At 45.2% G+C, this 20,062-nt stretch overlaps 1 protein-coding gene across 10 annotated transcripts in view; it reads right to left on the bottom strand.

Annotated features, from left to right (window-relative positions):
* Positions 1–20,062, bottom strand: part of nrg2a (neuregulin 2a) — a 57,637-nt gene that overhangs the window by 31,618 nt on the left and 5,957 nt on the right. Inside the window, exon 1 of one of the 10 annotated variants that reach the window (XM_029174133.3) lies at positions 4,786–4,944. The exons of the other annotated variants lie outside the window; for them this stretch is intronic. Coding sequence (XP_029029966.1) covers positions 4,786–4,846 — 61 coding nt within the window. The 5' untranslated portion in view covers positions 4,847–4,944. Of the gene's footprint in view, positions 1–4,785; positions 4,945–20,062 lie in introns of those variants that run through there. 10 annotated transcript variants of the gene reach the window in all.

Genomic DNA, 20,062 nt, shown 5'->3' with positions numbered 1-20,062 from the left:
CTTCTAGACAAAGTCTCCCTGATTACTATGGTGTTATGTCATTTTCCTGCATGTTGTCAAAAGACATGCAGAGACAGCCAGTGATAGGACCTGTGCATGTGGGAATGGTCTTCATACACCACACGCTGACCCCTAACTGTAACACCACATCTGTTCAAAGCCATCACTTCACCAGCTTCCGGCCACCACCAACACACTTAGAGCCAAATAATTATCTGCTACATGTTTATATACGAGTCCAAATGTTCTGGCTGTCCCTCGCTGCACGACGCGGGTCTAATGAGTAATGAATAAAACATGTTTACGCTGTGACCATAGAACATTAAGTCAATTTGTAACATTTGCTCAACGCTAAACCAGATGGACGATCATTTACTGACATAAATTATTTGGAGTAATTTGAGTAAAGAGGAGCATTTACTGGAAATATCGATCATTATTTCAGCTTTATGACAATATTTCTTTGTTGCTTCATTACTTTATATTAATTATTTTAATCCAGCACTGATGTGTGTCTAACAGACAGTGTTTCAACATATATATGTACCAATTAAAATAACATGTGAATTGGAAATATTAAGCAACGCTATGTTTTTGTCACTTGTTTGATTTTAAAACTGTACGTGACGAGACCCTGGTCGTTCCTTCAGCAGATCCAAAAAGACTGTGTCATAATTTATGCATCGGGACCTATAATCAAAACCAAAGAGGACAAATCATTCCTGTTTGGCAGAACAGAGAAAGGCTCCATTTATACATGAACAGATGCCCTAAATGTGATGGAAACTTTCACGTCACTGCCAGATGAGGGTTTCCTCCTCAGCTAAGGATTGCACAACAGCGTTGCCAGTTTGTTTTATTAGTTAAGCAAATTTGTGGTTTTAACATTTATGTCAAAGGTTTTGCAAGAATTGTGTTCCTGTAAATACTCGTAGTGTTTGTATATGAGGAAACTGACTACACTTACAAGTATTTGCGATACGTACAGATGCTGGACAGTAGTCGAAACAACTGTGTCATTTGTGTATAACAGTCAGTCAGTGCTGTGCACGTGGAACAGCTGGACCGTACAACAACTACATGGCAACGTGTTAATTAATAAAGTGTGAACATCTTTGCTTACGTTCAGCTCTATGACCCCTGGTTTTGCAGTGAAACCACAAACACGGAAGGTTGAAGACTTTCTCCACAACTTAATGCACCCTTGCATAAGAAGAAACTCGTCTGGAGGGCAAAAAAAGGCTCCGCGGTTGCTTGACTCAACATGCATAGTAATAAACAGAAAGTGAGGAACAAATTAATTTAAATTTTGCACCACGTGGTGTTTCCTGGTCATCCCAGGACTCCAGGAAATGGTGCTTCAGATCCCTGTGGTTTCTGTTGCCTACAGTAGGTGCGCTAAAAAAAAAAAACTGCATGCAAATACTGTAAATGTTGTTTGTTGTTTGAAATTTGTTTCTTCCAAATAGCCAGTTTATCAGAAAGCTGTGTGTTACTTTAGGTTTTATATCATGAGCGCTGCCATTATAAGTTTCTATTGAAAACCACTGGCTGTTCTCAACCCTTTGTTCTCTTCCTTTACCAACTCAGCCATCGCCAGATTTGTTATTAGTCGTCTTCAAGGAACCAACTGAGCGTAGATCAAGCACGGAAACCCGGCTGACACCAGAACTCAGGATGTGAACCCTGGTCTCTGGTGCCATGCCAGAGAAGTTTGCATGTGATCAGCCACTTCCTAGTGACTCTTCGCTTATTCAGAGCTGCCCCTAAACGTGAACCAGCCAGCAATTACACTCGTCTCCACAAAGTCTGCGGACCTTCCTAGTGCTCCAGGTTATGGCTCTTTCAGGGGCGCCGTTTAGTTGAGGTTGTCAAAGAGGATTCACCACCTCATCCGAGATGCGACGTCTGAAAGGAGGCAACTTTTCAGATTATCACCTGGGTGTAATTAAGGGAGGCATTTCAGTAATATATTAGGAAAATGGCCAATGGGTGTGGCTGACATTACTCCGAGGCGCTTTGGAACACCAGCAATTTCAAAAGGTTAATCTGCAGATTGCTTTCAACTAAAATGTTATGTAACGGTATTATTTGTCTGAAGACATTTTCTGGAGGAGCACGATTCAAAAGGTTTCTGTGTGCTTACACACAAAGCAGCATCTCTCTATGAGCGTCTTGGGGCTTTTCATACACTAAGTGCTACACAGTGAAGGAGGTGAGATGAAGAGCGAGGTGGCGTTCGAGGACTTTCTGATTTGTTTGGATGTTTTCAGTCGTTTTACATACCGGCACACCAAAAAGCCATTTTGTAAGGGTAATTATCCGAAGCAAGATCACACATGAATCCAAAGCTTAATCTGATTTTACACCACCTCCCCTACATACTGGTCCCTTCAAATACTTTAAGTAACTTTTTTTTCCCCATTCTGAAGGTGCAGTGAGCGTTAGGTCAAGTAAAACAAAAATCCATGTCCTCACCACCATAACTGATTATTACCACTCTACACACACACGCACAGACTGTCTCACAGAGGAGCTGGTTGTGTTGTCTTGACATGAGACAAAGAAATGGCAGGAGTTTGGGAACTCTCAGTGAGTCTAACATATTGGTGTAGGTCAGACAGACAGGGTACAGGGTGTACTGAATTTATTACAGCTCATTAAAAAAGGCATAAATTTATATAGCATTGTATTAGGTGATTTGTTGAACACCTGCAGCGGGTTCTCAACGTGTTTTATTCATAAGGATACTAAAGTTGCACAATTTTCCTCCTCAAGTGTCCCCCCCCCCCAGTAGGAACTAACATGTTGGCACAGATGCCTTTGTTAGGGGCTAGAGGAACGTTTCCTTTCTGCAGCCGGGGCCTGTTTTTAAAAGAATGTTGCATGACATTTCTAATGAGAGTGTCACCTTTCAGCCACAATACACACGCATGTGAACGGAAGTCATCATGTAACACTGTAGTGGCAGCAATACCCTATGCAAACACTTTGGAATAGTTTCTGGTCCAAGGCGATTTAGCCAGTGAAGGGCCAATTATGGCTGAGGGCTACCTGCTGTGGGAAAACCAGGTTCTCAGGGAAGATGAGGAGCATGTTCAGCCAAACCTCCAGCTCCTGTGACGTCACACTTGACTGACAGTCTAACCTGAATTAGACACATATGAAAACGCTAACATGCTGCTCCGAGGACACATTTGTGCACTTTCCTAGTTTTTTAGGTAGAATATAGCTCACGCATACAGAAGCTGCTCGTCTGGTTGTGCAGACTTGTTTTCACACTTGCCAACGTCTGCTTCTTTTGAAGATGATTTATTGACAAATTACATCCTCAACAAAGTGATGTCAGACGCGGATAATTTCAAGCTGCAAACATTTATTAAGGAGCCAGATCAGACTGGAAGTGTTGAGTGGAAGATTAATGTCTCAACGGGTTGTTTGGTTCTTCTCTCACATGGATGACCCATTTTGAGGCTTTAGGCTCAAAACGCACCTGATGTGGTGTGTCAAGTGCTATTACTGCAGACATGACAAGCATTAGCCATGACCACGTCTTCACTCTGGCCTACTTTGAAAAGGCACTTTTTTTGCAAACATTTACCCAGTTTCAACTTAAATCACAGAGCTCATTACCCCACAGTGGATGATGACATTATCGTCTGCATCCATTTAAAACTGGCACGGCAGCGGACTCGCACTCACTGTTTCAACGTTAAACACCAACAGATGATGAGCACGGTTTTTTAAAGTTTGTTTTCGAAAAACAAACCGGTTGAACGCAGACAACTATTCACGGGCAACAAATAAAATGAAGAAACACAATAAAAACACAAAACGGGAAATTACTTCTAGGCCTAAAAAGGTCTAAAAGAACCTCAGTTGAGTTTTTGTTGGAAACTGAACTCAGTTACAATACTAGCTACAAAATGGCTACCAACATAATCATTACGCATGTGATACAGAACAAATCAATTCATGAATAACAAATGGTGGCTACAGTGGTAATCATGGTGTTATCCCCAAACTGTCACTGAATGGGGGTTGGGCTTCCCCATGACCTGAGGTCAAACTACAGTGGCATGTTGCAGCTTGTAGAAGAAAGCTCAGTGCAGCTAAGTCAGTCTGAAAGACAAGCGGCTCCCATGCTCTTCAGCTTCCAGGGAAATATACGAGCAGAGTTTTATGTCGGATGACTCACCACAGACCCAGAATTAAAATAAGCACTGTAGCAACTGTTGAAACATTAACCCTGCTAAAACGTGCATAATGAAATATTGTACTCTACTATACAAACAGCACTTTCATCTAAAGAAAGCAAACGGGGCTTCTTTTTTTTTTTTCAAGCCCGCGTATTTATGCTCTTGTGATAAATTAAGCAAACACTAAAAGCACAGCTGGGGCAGGCCATTAATTTTCAGGGAGCGCATTATACGAGTGTATCTTGCCTCTGTGAGCTTCGTTATTAAAGGTTTAGTTGATTGTGCGCTCCGGTCAATTCGTCCGATTCTCCTTCTCTTCCACAGAGCTGACAGAACCAGATGTGCATCTACACACCAGCCCCATAAGGAGACCAGTGCATGTGGCAGGACCTGGCAGCATGCTTTGACAAGCCAAGGGGGATAAATACTTGGGCTCACACTTCCGTAATAAAAAGAAGTCAAACTAACTTAGTGTCTCTTTTTTCCCCCTCTCTCTCTCTCTCTCTCTCTCTCTCACTTCTCTCTTTCACACAGACATACTTGAGCGTAAAAAGTTACACAAATATCACTTTTAGTTCACTTTTACCTTCCTTTTGTCCTTTCCCCCTCTTTTTCCCTTTCCTTTCATTCTTCCCTTTCTCCGCCATGCTGTCAGAACAAAGTAAATCCTCTCAGGAAAAAAAAAATATCGGGTAGTCCTATTGGGAACGTGCGGCAAGTGGGGACTACTAGACTGAGCGTGTTGGAGCGTTTCTCCTCCTATATAGACTCAGCCTAATCAAGAACCACCTACTCACAGAAGGGTGGGGGGGGCAGAGGAAATGGAGGGGAGGACGGTAGCAGGGAGAGAGAGAGAGAGAGAGAGAGAGAGGGGGAGAGAAGTATTGCTCCACGAGTACGGGTGGAAAAATGAGAGAGGAAGAGCAGGGACGGCATTCCTCATTGCTCAGAGGCAATCAACTGCGCCCTTATTGGATCTATCAGATTAGCGGCGGCTCTTTCCAGGCCCTGCAGACACGACCAGGGACAGAGGGAGCCCGATCCCGAGGAGCCCACACAACAAAGCAGCCCCGTGGGCTCGCTCGCAGCCATGGCTTTTCCCTCCACCGCGGGAGCATCCTCTCCTTTGTGGAACATAGAATTAACGCAGGGCCACTTTCAGGTGTCCTCTCTGCGCCGCGGACCTCACCTCAGACGGGAGCCCGGCCCCCGGTTGATTCTCAGAGGAACCGAAACAAGTTCCGGTTCGCTACACGTGCGAGCGTGGATCACGGGGTGCCGAACGCCAGATCACAATCTGAGGCAGAATTAGACAAAAGCATCCGTGGCCTCCTGAGCTGCTCCTCCGCTCGCCCGCTGTCTGCCCGCCCATCTCTCAGCACCGCCAGCAGGTTCCAGCACGTCTGCGGCTGTGTTTCTCTTTTTCATGTGTCATCAGTGTCCATGTGGCACGAAGGATCCAGAATTTCATATTAGACCGCCCTTAGTGCAATGCCTTCTTTACTACTAAAAAAGGCGACTGGGCGTTTCACCATTTTTTTCGCATTTGTTGTGTTCAGTCAGGTTGGAAGCACAGAGAACGGGGTGAGGGAGGGCAGACGAGATGAAGGTTCAATAGGAACTAAAGGCCAGTAGGAAAACACGCGGCTCTGGACAGAATACGATCTCAGCTCCACCCTCCTTTAAATCACACTCACCTCTGTACTTATAACATAGAGGATGATACTGTGGGAAAAAAATTAAAACACCTCAAACTGTGATTGCATTAATATTTTAGGCTGTTATGTCAGCATTAGCTTTTCTAATTTCATGCTGACTGAGCAACACTGTTCTGCTAAGTGAAAGAAAAAAATGCATTTAAACAACAGCAGAGCGCCTCTGAAACGTGTGTGTGTCTGCGTGTGTGTGTGTGTGTGTGTGTGTGTGTGTGTGTGTGTGTGAGCAATCTGTAGATGAGTCATCTACGGGGTGCTCCCTGGGTTTGTCTCCGTCTCAGTCCAGCCCTGGAGGATTCGTCTCCTGGGAGCAGCCACAGGGATTGGACGGGGCAGAGGAAGGGTCATGTCTTAACAGGTCAGCGCACTTAGTTGTATAAGCCTCATCTAGTGGAGAAAGCGACAGGGGTCAACCCGAGGCCAAGGTTTCAGCTGGCAACCAGGTTCACTTTCCCTCGATGAGAAGGATCTCTCCTCTCTGTAGTAGAGAACCTGTTAAAGGTAGCCCCTGCCACCGTACCCCCACCCCCCCACACACACACACACACTTCCTCATCTACTATTCAACAAGGCGAGACTTGTTGCCAAGCCGTTGTGTCTGTGGGTGGGCATGCCCTGCGTGTGTGTGTCTCAGAAAGGTGAGTTGTGTTATGTCAGTACAAAAGAACCATGGTTTTCAGGATTGGGATCTTAAAGCTTTCATTGTGACTCTTAAACCACTCGTAAACCTGCTCCTTTAAGATCCCACAGTCATCACAACAGAAGCGGAGGATGCTATAAAGCCGAATGTAACATTATATGACGTGAATTATTAGCTAAACGAGCGCATAATTCATAGTCTCTATCTGTCTATCTATACTTGCCACACCTAAATGACTTGGAAAAGTTGCATATGCAAAACCCGTATGCACATAAACATGAACGAGCTCTGAGTCTGAAACTATGAACCTGTGGTGCGCAACAAGACTCGGAAATACTGTTATGGACATGTGCAGCCTTTTTTTCTAGTCACCGCCACTTGAAAGCATCTGCTGTTTGTCAACAGCACTGGGCTGACCTCGGATCAGGGTCGGGTAGTGGAGCATCACAGCGGGCCTGTGTGAGAGGAGCATTAGTATCACCTCCCCTTACCCTCCGAAAAAGGAGACAACGTGGATCCTTTGTGTGGCCCCGCTCATAAATGCTTTCAGGCTCCTTCTCTGCTTCCCTCCTAATCCGTCCTTGTGGCTCTGAGAAATGGGGAGAGAGCTTTCCTGCGCGATGGAGGTGAGCAGCTCCCCTTCTAACAACAGCATACCTGCACATCATCACAGCGAGGCCGCTCACACTCACACACACACACACTCACACACACACGCACGTTTATCTTTTTCAGACCTAATGGCTTTAAACAGCCATTAGGTTATGCTGTTTACCTCAGTGGATAAAGTGGGATATATTGCCTGCTTTTAACACACATCTGTAGTCTTGAGTCACAGAGGTGATGCAAGGGCAGGGCAGAAAAAGGGAAACAGGAACAGAAGAGCATGAATAGCAATGATGGGTTAAAAGAGGAAGGAAAGAGGTACCGAATGAAAATATTGTCATGAAACAGCCCCACCTGCTGATATTAACCTTTTAACAAGGCATCTGCTTCCTCAGCTGATGTGTGGGGTTTCTAAAGCCCAATTCACTGCCACACTACTGGTCGCGGGCTCCTGGAGCCCATATACACACACACATACAGAATGTATGAACATGATACATTTGTGATACATTTCTGTACTTTGTCAATACAAGATATGAGTATGAATAACAATGACAAAGATGAAAGGCGTGTGATGAGACACTGGAAGGTTGCATCACTGACGGCCTGGTGAAGACCCCCTGAGGGGACACACGACACAAATCTGTCTGACATCTTGGAGCCTGAGGACGGGGTTATTTTCTCAAGGTCAGCCTTGCCAAGGTCAAACCAGACTGCAAATCTGAGCCTTATTAATGACTCTGCTGTGATCCGGATAGCAGCTGTTGCTGAGCAGGGACCAGGAATCAGCCTCACCTCCTTATTCGCGACGTGGACAACACGCGGGTTCAAATCAAGCACGAGCATTTACGAAGAGAGGCTAGAATTCAAAGGGAAACGGCAAGAAAGAATTTAAGCGTTAAACAAGGAAGTGATCCTGGGTGGATTCGGCTCTTTGACGTTTCCGCAGCACATAGCTGTCACCATGGTAACCGCAGTCTTAAGGGTAGCAACTGGAGTATGCGAGGGAGAGATGTGGCAGGGCGGAGTGAGGATGAGAAACAAGGAAGTAGGGGATGATACGCGAGAAATACGAGAGGCACGTGAGGCCAGAATCAAGGAGAGCTGGTCCGAGGAGCACAGAGCTCATCCAGCTGCAGCCAGGCCACTGCATCGCTCCATAAGAGCAGCGTCCATGAGCAAGTGTTTCAGAGAGAGCCCGAGAGATGGCATCAGCACTGAGCATGCTCCACTCCCAAGGCCGCTGAGACAAATAGAAAAATAAGCTTGTAGCTCCTCAGCTTCTCCGCTTGTTCACTTCTCCAGCTTTATTTCAGGCTCCGTCTGTCAGCAGCCAGCTTTGGCCTCAGATGAGGCGCCGCGCTGGATAAAGACAGATGTGCGCGAGAGCCCGCTGATCTGACGGCAAGCGTCGCCCCTCTCCCACTTGTGGTCACGTTGACTTATATTGTGACAGGTTTGATTGGGGCAGAGGGGAACAAGAGAGGAGCATAGCAACTCATCAGCCAATGGGGCATGATACCGCACTAACGGACCGGCAGTAAACGTGCTGCATGTATAGCGTCGCTGCAGAGACAATCACCTGCCACCGATCCCCTACAGGCGCATCTCTCTTTGTTTAGATACCCATTTTCCTGAATACATTCACAGCAGCTCATTGCAACGATAGCGAAATAGCGCAAATATTTTCTGACAGATGCTTCTAAGTGTGACTTTGATGATCCTCTTAAATAAAATCCTCTCTATCGTCTTAAAGCAATGTGCAACTACATGGCGCTAGACTCCAAATCGCTCCACGCGACTCTGGCCAGACTCTTTCTACCTGCTGCTCCCCGTCTTATTCAGGAGACACAATTGAAAAAGTCTAAGTTAGTATGTTAAAGGAACAGTGCTGCGCAATAAGTCTGTATTAAAACAGAAAAGCATTAAAGCATATTTCTAGTAAAAGTCGGTATCAGATTCAGTTCCACCAGCTTGTTTTGTTTCTTTAAACCTAATTATTTTTCTGGGTCTCTGCCTGTCTGTCTCTCTCCCTTCTTTCTAAGGCAGCATTAAAGAGGTTTGTGTGGCTGGGAGCAGATTGACTTGAAGATAGAGGCTGGAAGCAGATCTCTTCCTCAGACCTCCTCATTCTGTTCTTTCTCTGCCGCTCTCACCCAGATGAAGAGACAAACAGTCTCCCACATGCTCTCACAGTTTATCAAACACACACCCACATAGAACCAGGTCTTCATGCAAACACATATGTGCGCTCTCACCAGATAGAACAACACACACTTAATCTAAGAGTCCTCGGGCCGACAGAGTATACACTGTCACACTGCAACACAAACATACCCCCTCGGACACGTACATACGCGTACGCATACAAACACACAGGTGCATCCACATGTAAATAGAAGCAGCACATGGGTCAGTGATGCATGCGGAATGGACCCGTTTCCACTTGTGCTGGACCTAATACAAACCATTTCCCTTTATAAAAGCGGGCGTCATTTACGAAATGGACTTTTAAGACACCGGCTCTGAATCACAGGACAGGAGTTTTTTTTTCACTTTGTTTCCATTGCGCACAAATTTTTCTCTTCTCTCTTTCTCTTATGACTAAATGACAAATGACTAAACCTGAACATCACTGTGACGAGTGCTAATGGAAATACACGCAGAAAGGGGAACTTTACAGTAAGTGAACTGCATCATACCCTTAATTTTACGTAAGACGAGTTTCCAGTCTTCATAAACATTTTGTACATTCATTCATCAATAACCCCCTCATTCAAGCAAAGAGTCCGCTTCAAACTGTAGAAATAGAAAATTTACACAAGGGAAAACAAGGGAAGGTTGTGCTCTTATCTGCAACTACCCCCCTTCGAAAAACATACGTGCATCCGCTCTGTGCTTTGCATTCTTCGCATCAAATCAAATTCCTTCTGTGCTCTGCACTTGTCCTTTATCTCCAGAATGTGCTTTTAGAGCAGCACAAACATGTCACAATGAGGACACTGAAGGGTTTCACACAGACTGAAACCAGGTTCTCGGGTCGAATCATTTGCATTTCTACTTCTGCCCCTCATGCTTGTGCTTGGGCTTATCAAGAGACTTTCTTATCTCCTTGTTTGTTTTTCTCCAATGTAGGCTTTTCCTGGAAAACAGGCCACTACGCATGTGTAAGCTTAGATCATGCTTTGGCGGCATAAGCCCAGATCAAGGCAGTCTCAAATTGAGCGAGTTGATAAATGGGCACGAGTGGCCCAGGTTGAAAGTGCCAGGCTGGCCTCACACGGTGCTCTGCAGGACATGGTTGAAATGGAGCCAGATCTGCGCTTGGGTCACCTCAGACCGCAGAGATGCCTGCACCAGCCTCTGAAGCCCTCTGCACCCCTCCAGATTCCGCTAAACCCACCAGTGACGGACAACCCCGGCGCTAAGAAGGAGGTCAAAACTAGCTAAAGCTGTAACAGTTCTAAATAGGCAAGAAAGCATCAGTATGAGCAGATTAGTTGAAAAGCTTTAGCCTAAAATCTAATAGCTGAGTTTTAGCCAGCACAGTATTAATTGTTGCTCAAAATGAAGATGAAGATAGAGAAAAGAGCGCACAAATTAATGACAGCTTGACAATAATAATAATAATGATAATCAGTCAATATGTTTTTTTGTCCTCTGATGTTTAGCGTTCATTTTACAGCTTGTGTTGTTTTGTAATGCTGGCGTGTCTGCAGTGGTTTCCTGGCCCTGCAGTGCGATAACTGCCGGTTTGGAAGCCTAATGTCATGGAGACAACAAGCAAATGAAAAGAAACATGCCTAGACAACGTGTAGCAAAACGCACACATCCCAACAGATGTGGAGGAACGGCAGAAGGCGGCGACGGGGCTCACACTGCAGGGGATTTTCTGCAGCGCCGATCGCACTGGGCCTCGACAGCTCCACACGTCTCTTGCTTCCTCATCTGGGGTAAAACATCCCCTGGAGTTGTGGGGTATCGATATCACAAGAGATACGTTCCCCTGCGTCCGCTGCAGTGAGGTGATGGTTGGTCTGAGGGTTGGTCCGTAGGCCAGCTGGGTTACATCTCAGTTCACCCGTGCATGCGCGCACACACACACACACACACACACACACACACACACACACACACACACACACACACACACACACACACACACACACACACACACACACACTTAAGCTCGGTCTACGCTGCTCACTATCTTTCAACAACAAGCTGAGCAGGGACCAGACGGAAAGAGGTCCTATTTGTGCAGGAAGATAAATACACTTCTGCACCCAGTCCTGTCCCCTCCAGATTAGAGCAACATAATAGTGAGCAGCAGCACCGGTGGAGGGTCAGAAGAAAACAAGGGTAAAGGATAGAGTAACGTCCTACTACCCCCCCCCCCCACACACACACACACACAGGAGAAACCACAGACAGACACACATTCCTTCGTCTTTCATTATCATAACTTGATAATTACTAAACATGTGCTCATGCAACAACATTTTATCCATTGCATGTCCCTTATGAATACGAACGGGCCCCTTGTGGGCATTTACCTTTCACGTTGTTTGTGAAAAAACGTGACGAGCCAGCGTGGGTGCAGTTTATCGATTGCATGGTCATTCTATTAAGTGACCGGTAATGTGCTTAAATGTCCCCACGTCAAACGTAAACACTGGGCACCGCATGCATTCAGTTGTTTATGGAGCTCTGTGAGTCAGCAGTGCCACGGTCTTTAATCAGCTCCTCCTCCCGGTGACGACCAGGATAGTGACACTGAATCACGAACCACAGAATTAGCCACTTCATCCCCCACTTCATGGAAATGCATTTCACCCTCGTCTAATTCGGAGCAGGAGACGCTCAGTGGAAACACATTTTTTTTCCTGGTCCACTTCCAAACACTGCTAACAAGCCATTCCATTCAGTTTAAAGCCTTTTCATGTTAAGACACACATCAATCCACACCTACAACACAACATACCTGAGGAAACAAACCTTCTCTGGGATATGTACTGTGTGTGTGGGGTGAACATGGCCGGACACGTCCCTTAAATACACCGGGAGGCACCCAGCGGGAGTGCCGCAGCCCCCTTTTCAACACTTCGGCACGTTGCACACATTTGCCCTTCCCATGGTCCTTTTGTTTCCTGTCGTTGTGTTGAACTTGCTGTCATGGACACTGTGGGCTTTCTCTGGACATTAATAACCGGCGTTTGTGACCCTCACTTGAGCGTATATCTCTTTTCAGGACTACATGCTGTAGCACCAATCGTGCCCAACAACAAAAAGTTCTTCCGACGAGCCATTTTGCTGTTGACGTAGAACAACATGCATATGCTTGCTGACAGAATTATAGCAATCGTAATTTATGAAAATTAAGACAATTAAGGGAAAACTGCTACACACCCATGAGTTCTGTCGAACTGCTTACATATGCGATATAGATGAAAGGATAGATGGAAGTGATGTAGTTTGTTAGTGCAAGGCGCTACTTAAGGAACGCGTGGGTAAAAATAAAACCAAGCCGGTTTCACCAAAGAACCATCTTCCTGCAATGGAACAATGAGGTGGTTGCCATGGCGCGACCAAAAAACTTCCATCCAGTCATGACATAACGAAACGTGTTCAAATCTAAAGATGAAAGCAGAAGTCGAGAGTCGTGGATGATGACCGCGGAGCAAACCCTGGGGCCGGGAGTTAACGGAGAATAGGGGGCGAGTCTGCAGAGAAAGGTGGTGTCCTCCAGCGTCGAGCCGCTTCCTGTGAAACCACCTACGTGAGAAGACCGAGCTCCCACAGCTACGAGTGACTAACTGGCACAGGGTTTTCATGCAAGCTACTGTAATGAATCATTTCTCCAAGCGGCATCACTTTTAGTCACACTTACCGAAGCATCGCTGACCAAACATAAAAAGATGCCCACATACCATCACGAATCTAGACATGAAGGGAGCGATTTGGAAACCCAGTAATAATGGAGTAATAATTAGCTGTACTAATTCCTGCCAACAGCTTTGGCTCGCTTCATTGGCATTCTATGGTTACAACTAATGAAACTGTTTCTCATTCCACCTTTAAGCTAAAACACGGTGTCGTGTTTTCTGGGAACATCACCATAAATTCATCATTTCCAACTCGTGGAGTGTGTTGCAGTCGTGTTTCTTCCGGTGTCATCAGTAGGATGTTGGTTTTCACCGGCAATAATGGAACGCGCTCAGTTCTCACTTCATGTCTAATCAGGTCACCGCCTGAAACTGGCAACAAGACGACGTGCATTTTTACAAATATTGCGTGCTGTCGTAAGATAAATGAAAGGTGATGTTCACATTGAGGACCTTTAGCTGTTTACGCAAAATCTTTGCAGGATCGAGGATCCTTGTTGTCACCTATAAAACAGTTTATGAAACATTATGGAATGTGTTTTCTGCGTTGCAACGCCCCCAGGTAGAAGGATCTACAAGATAAACAACACTGAAATTTGTGCCCGCCAGCTTGGCCCTCCCTCCCCGGGCTGAGATGGAGTGAAAGAAATAGCACGTTACTCCTACACGAACATGCCAAAACACTGTTGATCCCAACAGTAATTTGTGTGATCTTGACACTGCTGACAACAAGCCTGGTGTTACAGGCAATTATACGGTTTCAAAATGTATCTATCAGATGCGAAACTATCCCCGTGTCAGGATGAGTTCTGCAGAGAAAACAAGCGCCAACGTTGGGTGGAGAAAGAATCTTACATGCTACAGTAGACGGGTTAATATTGCATGGGGCCGAGCAGCCTAATCGGGTTTCAGATCACTGGAAAACAAGCTTGCCTGGGCTTTCCCGAAGATATGCCACGTACATGCATCGATCTACAGTAGAGACGAATGCTAAGCTAAGAGGGAGGTAATAATGAAGACATTGATAAGCAGCCAAAAGCAGGTAAAATGAGGTTAGTAGCCAGCTTTTATCTCCCAGCTATTAATTGACCAGATGTTAGGATACAACAGTACATTGGTTGTGCTTGGGTTTTCTTTTTTACTTTTTCATGCGTCATCTTTTCTCTGCCTGCATGTTGGAGTTTGTGCTGGCCCATTTCTGTTGCGCCTATCTTTAATTCTGGCCCCTGGTGTCTGGCCTAGCGCTGATAGCGCTGACTGTAAAGGGTTAATTTTGACATCAACCTTGTTCTTTTTTTTTGCTGTGCATAGAAGAAAAAAAAATGTTTAAATATTTAATTACATGCACTGGCTGCAGCCTGTGAAGGGAAAATATTGCAGCCCAAGATAGCTGCAAATGACTGAATGATTCAAAAGGCAGAGCGAACCTAAACTGAGCCGGGAGTCAGCCAATATAAACACATTAAAGAGGGTTATCAGATGGGAAAATTACAAAACAGATTCATGACCTGTTGAGCTTTTGTCTTTATCGTTTCATCGCACACGTTTTTACACAAGGTCTACAGTGATGTTCCATTGTTGGTCGTCTATGCCCCGGTGATAATTGTGCAGCGGGAATGCTTTTATGCGCACAAACTGCTCAAAGTCACTACTGGGCATCTCTGTGAGCATGACTCAACACTCCAAATGATTGCTTCTCCCTCAGGGACACCATTACGGCTTGTTTGGCCAAAAGAACACATCCGCTTTACAGCCGGCTGCTGCAGAACAGGTCTAACACCACAACGACTGCTTCCTTTTCGTGAGAGAAACAAAATCCAGGCAGCAGTGACTTTCGCAGTTGTTACCCTGCTCACATGTCCCGGACTGTGCAGTGGCTGTCAGCTTTGGAGTGCTTCCGACACCGCTGTAGCAGCGGGGAGTCGAACAACTGCTGTGAGTGGACTCAGCCATTCAACTTTTCAGTGTTTCGCCTGCTTCCTGATCGTGATCATATACTGCCTCATTGTGGCGAGAGCGGCATTCTTCAGTGGGCTGACAAACTCTACGTGCTAATTGTTGGAAAGGCAGGATTTGAACATGTTACCCTGCTCTCATGTAGGGATATTTCCTGTTTGTCCTACTTTTACATCTTTAACTTCAGCAGGTACAGTTCCTATACGAGAGGGGGGTTATTAAGTGGCGTTTACAGTTTACACACACAGATGCATGAGAATAGTTAACTCTTAGCAATTGTTCTGGTTCTGCAAATATATAAATGCAAATTTGCCATCAGACCGATGACATATTAACGTGTGCGTCCTATTTGAAAATAGTAAAGATCTGCACTAAATAGTTCCACTAATCCAAAAGCTGCTTTTATGCCATTTTATAAATTCAAGCCAGAGATTAACATAGATTAATGGTTGTGACATTCTGGTTGTGAAGTACTAACTGCAAAACTAATCTGCATTCACCCCAGCAGCAGCTGACCCTGGCCTGCTCCGCTGTCTGGTGGCCGACATCAGCCGCTGGCTGGAAAGCTGAGGTTTTCTAGCAGGGCGTCAGTTAATGTGGCAGAGAAAACACTCATACATAAAAAAGCACTGAGCTCTTTGATAAGAATATAAGCACACATTATTCTCTGACTACATTGCTAGTCTGCATCAAAGATTTGACCTTCTTTAGAAATCTCACTGAAGCACTTTGCAGTTATGTGAATAATTACTGTATATTCATGGGTGAAGCTTTAAACTCTGAGGCAGCGCAGACTTGTTCTTATCCAGCTGAACTTAGAATAAGCCCATTAGTCTGCATGAGCCCAGACATAATTCTGTATTAAGCAAGGAAATGTATAATCATCCAAAGTATTGCTTTGGTCTGTGTTGAATCAAAGAGTCTGGTAAACAGACATTCAAACTGCAGAAAGCTATCAGTCGCAGCAAAAACTCTAAACATCAGAGCAGGATTACAAGTGATAACACCACTTTACTATTATTAGACGTAAACTTCACTTTTTTTTCCCAATATGCACATTAACACTGATTAATGAAATGTTCTCCCTGCTCTTTTCAGGAAACCTTGTCACTCTGCTCTCACCTGTGGTGTTAAAGCATTCCTGATAGATTTGTCAAGGCCTGCCAGTGTGAGACAAGCTGCTTAGATCTCTTTCAGGGCAGACGTGTTGTCTGTGTGCAGCTCACAACCTCATTAATGGCTGCACTAAATTTAGGCGAGAACATCTGCTGATATTGTTGCCACATCGACGCAGACGTTGTTACTCCACTTCTGCATTTCTTGTGGTGTCAGGTCACACTACAGACACTGTTAGCAGTTAGCGGACTTCAAACACATTTTCTCCTGCATCAGTTTATTAGGGTCTTGTTGATCCCCCAGTATTATTCCATAAATTTTCTAAATTAGCCAATATACAATACTTGGCAAATTTTACTTTACAGGAAATGTCTACGAAAACTTCCTGAAGCCCAGGTCTTAAAAAGTAAAAATACACAACTAACTTAACTTAGAAAGACTGTATGTTATTTTTAACAGCATGTTCTAATCTAATGCTGTTAGATGCTGCAAGCTACAGTGCAGCTATTCAAAAGTTTCAAACCACAGGCTGTGTGTGTAGACATGCAGCACACAGACTGTATCCATGACAGTGAATGACAGCTTATCCATCTGCACGGCAAACTAGATCCTCTTAACAATGCGCACCATGTCTCTGCCCTGATTATCCCAAGGCTTCAGCGCTAGATGCTGCACTCGCATCTAAGCACAGCGATACTACAGGAGCTGCAAACTGGCTGAGTTCAGGGAAATGCAAAGGAGGTAGCACACGACAGCACAGATACTGTGAAATGTTGGTTTTTGTGTCAGCACGTCTTTACTGAGAGTTTAAAACAGTCGTGGTGGCAAAGTTGGTGACACTTTCGCTTTCTCTCATTCACAAGTGTACATACTCTGCACAATTACACTGGGCAACAATTACGACAGCCATCACCTGAGGACATCCGCCTGATTTGATGCTTTAAGACGTATTAAACGTCAAGTGACAGAAAGGCTCCGAGCCAAACACCTTTCATCTTACATCTGCTTTGCAACAGCTGCGGTTTGCGAACAGGCATAAACTCTGACCTAAATCAGTAAACCTCAGCTCTCCCTCCAACACTTGTCTCCCACTGCAATTGTGACTCCTGCACGCGCAAAGCACAAATAACATGCAGGCTCCTTCATAATGACAGCTTGTAAAGTGAGGTTTTCACAAATGCGCTGTGCAAGTCTGAGCAATCGTGGGAAAGTGCCTATAGGACAGGAAAATGAGCACCCAATTACCCACAATGGCCGTGACCTTTTGTCATACATCTTATAAACACACATCATGGCGCTATTTTGTCAGAGTGGAGACGCGAGTGGTGATTCAGCAGGCCAGAGTGTCACCATAACGGACCCAGCCAACACAGAACACCGTGCACACCAACATACAGCACGAGTCCAATCTCCAGCTAGTCAGCCTCATTAGCCCGCAGCTAGAGACGTTACAGCAGCACCAGGCGGAGGCGCTTCAGTCATCCCTTATCTCAACAAACACATCCTGTGCACGACAATAATCTTAAAATAACAATCTCTGAGTAAATAAGCACCTGTGTCACAATCAACAACTGTTTGCTACGGTGCCCTTGAGGGTGCTATTAGGGAATAATGACCAACCTGTAGATGCATGTTGATTCACAGCGCTGCCAGACGAACTTGTGGGGGAAGAGCAGACGCCCGTAGCCATCAGCAGCTGTCATTCAACTTCTGTGCCTGGCTCTTCTAAAGGGAGCTCTCCATTCACACATAGATGCACAGCTCGGGGCAACGTTCTGCCTGTCTGCCATCGTCGCGCGGCAGCTGCGACCCGCATGCAGCGGGACTCCGCGGCGACGCATGTGTTCATTAGCGTCAGGCCCCAAGGGGCCGCGCATAAACACATGTTGGAGAGTCTTTTGTTAATCACAAGCAGGACTGTGGTTTTAGGGAGAGCGACTGGTTCGTTTAACTACTTTTCTGTGTGCGTTGTCTCTCAGTGATAGCAGTGCTCCCACAGTCTGCATACACCCACACAAAATGCAATTATGTGGGTCTGCTCCGAGCCTACGGTAGAAACAAAGCTACGGGCCTCACCTAACTACCGCGTTTGTTTTGGTTTAGGCTCAGCCATGAGGGACAAAGCCACTATTGTAATGCTTCATAATGAGAGCGAGAAGGCAGATGTGGCACACTTGAAATTACAGTTCTCAGTCGACTCTTAATGAAAGCACATCTACTCCTTTTTAACTAGAAGTCAAGTGCTCCTCTATCATTCCATCCTTTGTGTTGATAACACATAATGCATATATACATATATACATATATACTGTGAGTTGTTCATTTTGGGATCATTGCAGAGGAAGACTAAGAACAAATTAAAACACACAAAGGTTTCTGGTTCAGAACAAGCATAAAACAGACAGGGGAATGTACAGAGTTATCTTGCAGATCACACAATTTTTTAAGGTTTTCTCAGGTCGACCATATATTACTTTGTGCAATCTTTCCTTTACAGTACAGTTTTGTACAACGTGTACCGTGCATGTAGCATTTTTAATCTAACTTGATCTACTTGTGACACTGTCGGTGAGTACAAGTGGGACATGCTTGAACCTGTATTTGGATATGTTCAATATGAGAAGAACAGTATTTTTTTGTTATCTGGTTCGTTCGTTGGCAGAAACCCAGGGCTCCCAGCTGGCTGGGACTTGAGAAATGGGTGGGGGCGGAGAGTGCTCTACGTAACCTGCTCTCCAGGCAGGCCTTAGGATCCAGAAGACAATAACTGCATGAAGACCGTACCGAACGTAAAGTAAGTACAGCCACCTTGTTGCTAAGCTTGTTACAATGTGTTCCCATTTGTAAGATCACACTAGGGATCAATATATGTGCCCAGACAAAGCTGCACATGCAACAGGTCACTGGCAGATGCACACGCACAACACTGCTAGTTGCTGGTCCCAGCTGAATGGAGGAGGGAGCTCAAAGGGAGCACAGCATGTCAAGGGAATGGCTGTTTGTTGAAAATAACTTAATGATGACACAGACCACACTGAGCAAGCCAAGAGTATTTAGATCATGTTCTAGATCAAAACATGAGGATAATTTGTGCATAACAAATGATTTGTAAAATTTTACCTCTTTTATGTGACCTATATTAAGTGCCTCAATACATAACATTTTGAATTAGGACGAGAGTGAATGTAAAGATCGAGATAAAGTAGGAAGTCTGCACACCCACATCCATTCACGTGAATGAACTTGTGTGCAGTCAAGTGCACCAACATCAGCAGTGTGGTGAACTTCACTCACTAAGTTCCACTGCCTCATAAATTATAATGCCTTGAATTTCATTGGTGATATTTTAATAGTGGGATTGGATAGCATTCGCTGAAACATGTGGATGTTATGTGTGAAGATAAATATCTAAATAAAATGTGCCTGTGACTTTAAATAGACTCCCTAAGGGCGACATCTACTGATCAGAGTCAACCTCTAAACTGTGCACATCGATCTAAAAAGAGGGACAAACTTAAAAAGTGGACGGTTTGATACTTTGAACAACTTCATCGGTACCGGGTGAGGATTACACGTTCATGTTCCTGTTCGCACCTAAGAGGACTTGGACTATGCAATGTGTGGGGTATTAAAGCATTAAAGCCAGGCGTCAGACTAAATATAGCTTAGGAGCCAATTTGCTAAGGGCAGCGTGATTTTCCACACGTGACACGGGCGATATAGGCCGCTGTCCCTGGTCCTGAAACATTACAGGGCCCGTGAAAGCCCTCGCGCGATGTGCGCATAGGCTGTGACATCACGTTTGTTCATCCGCAACCTGTAAGCTATGTAAAGTTAGGTGGAACTATACGACGTGCACCACAAAGTGCCCAACACGCCCGAAGTGTAATGCGGGTTTGCAGGATGCAGATAGTTCCAGACACACAAACTGCAATTCCTAGCGAG

The sequence above is a fragment of the Betta splendens genome, chromosome 14 (genome assembly GCF_900634795.4).
Source record: "Betta splendens chromosome 14, fBetSpl5.4, whole genome shotgun sequence".
Classification (NCBI taxonomy): Eukaryota; Metazoa; Chordata; class Actinopteri; order Anabantiformes; family Osphronemidae; genus Betta; species Betta splendens.
Note: the sequence above shows the minus strand (reverse complement) of the source record. Positions and strands in the feature narration are given on the sequence as shown.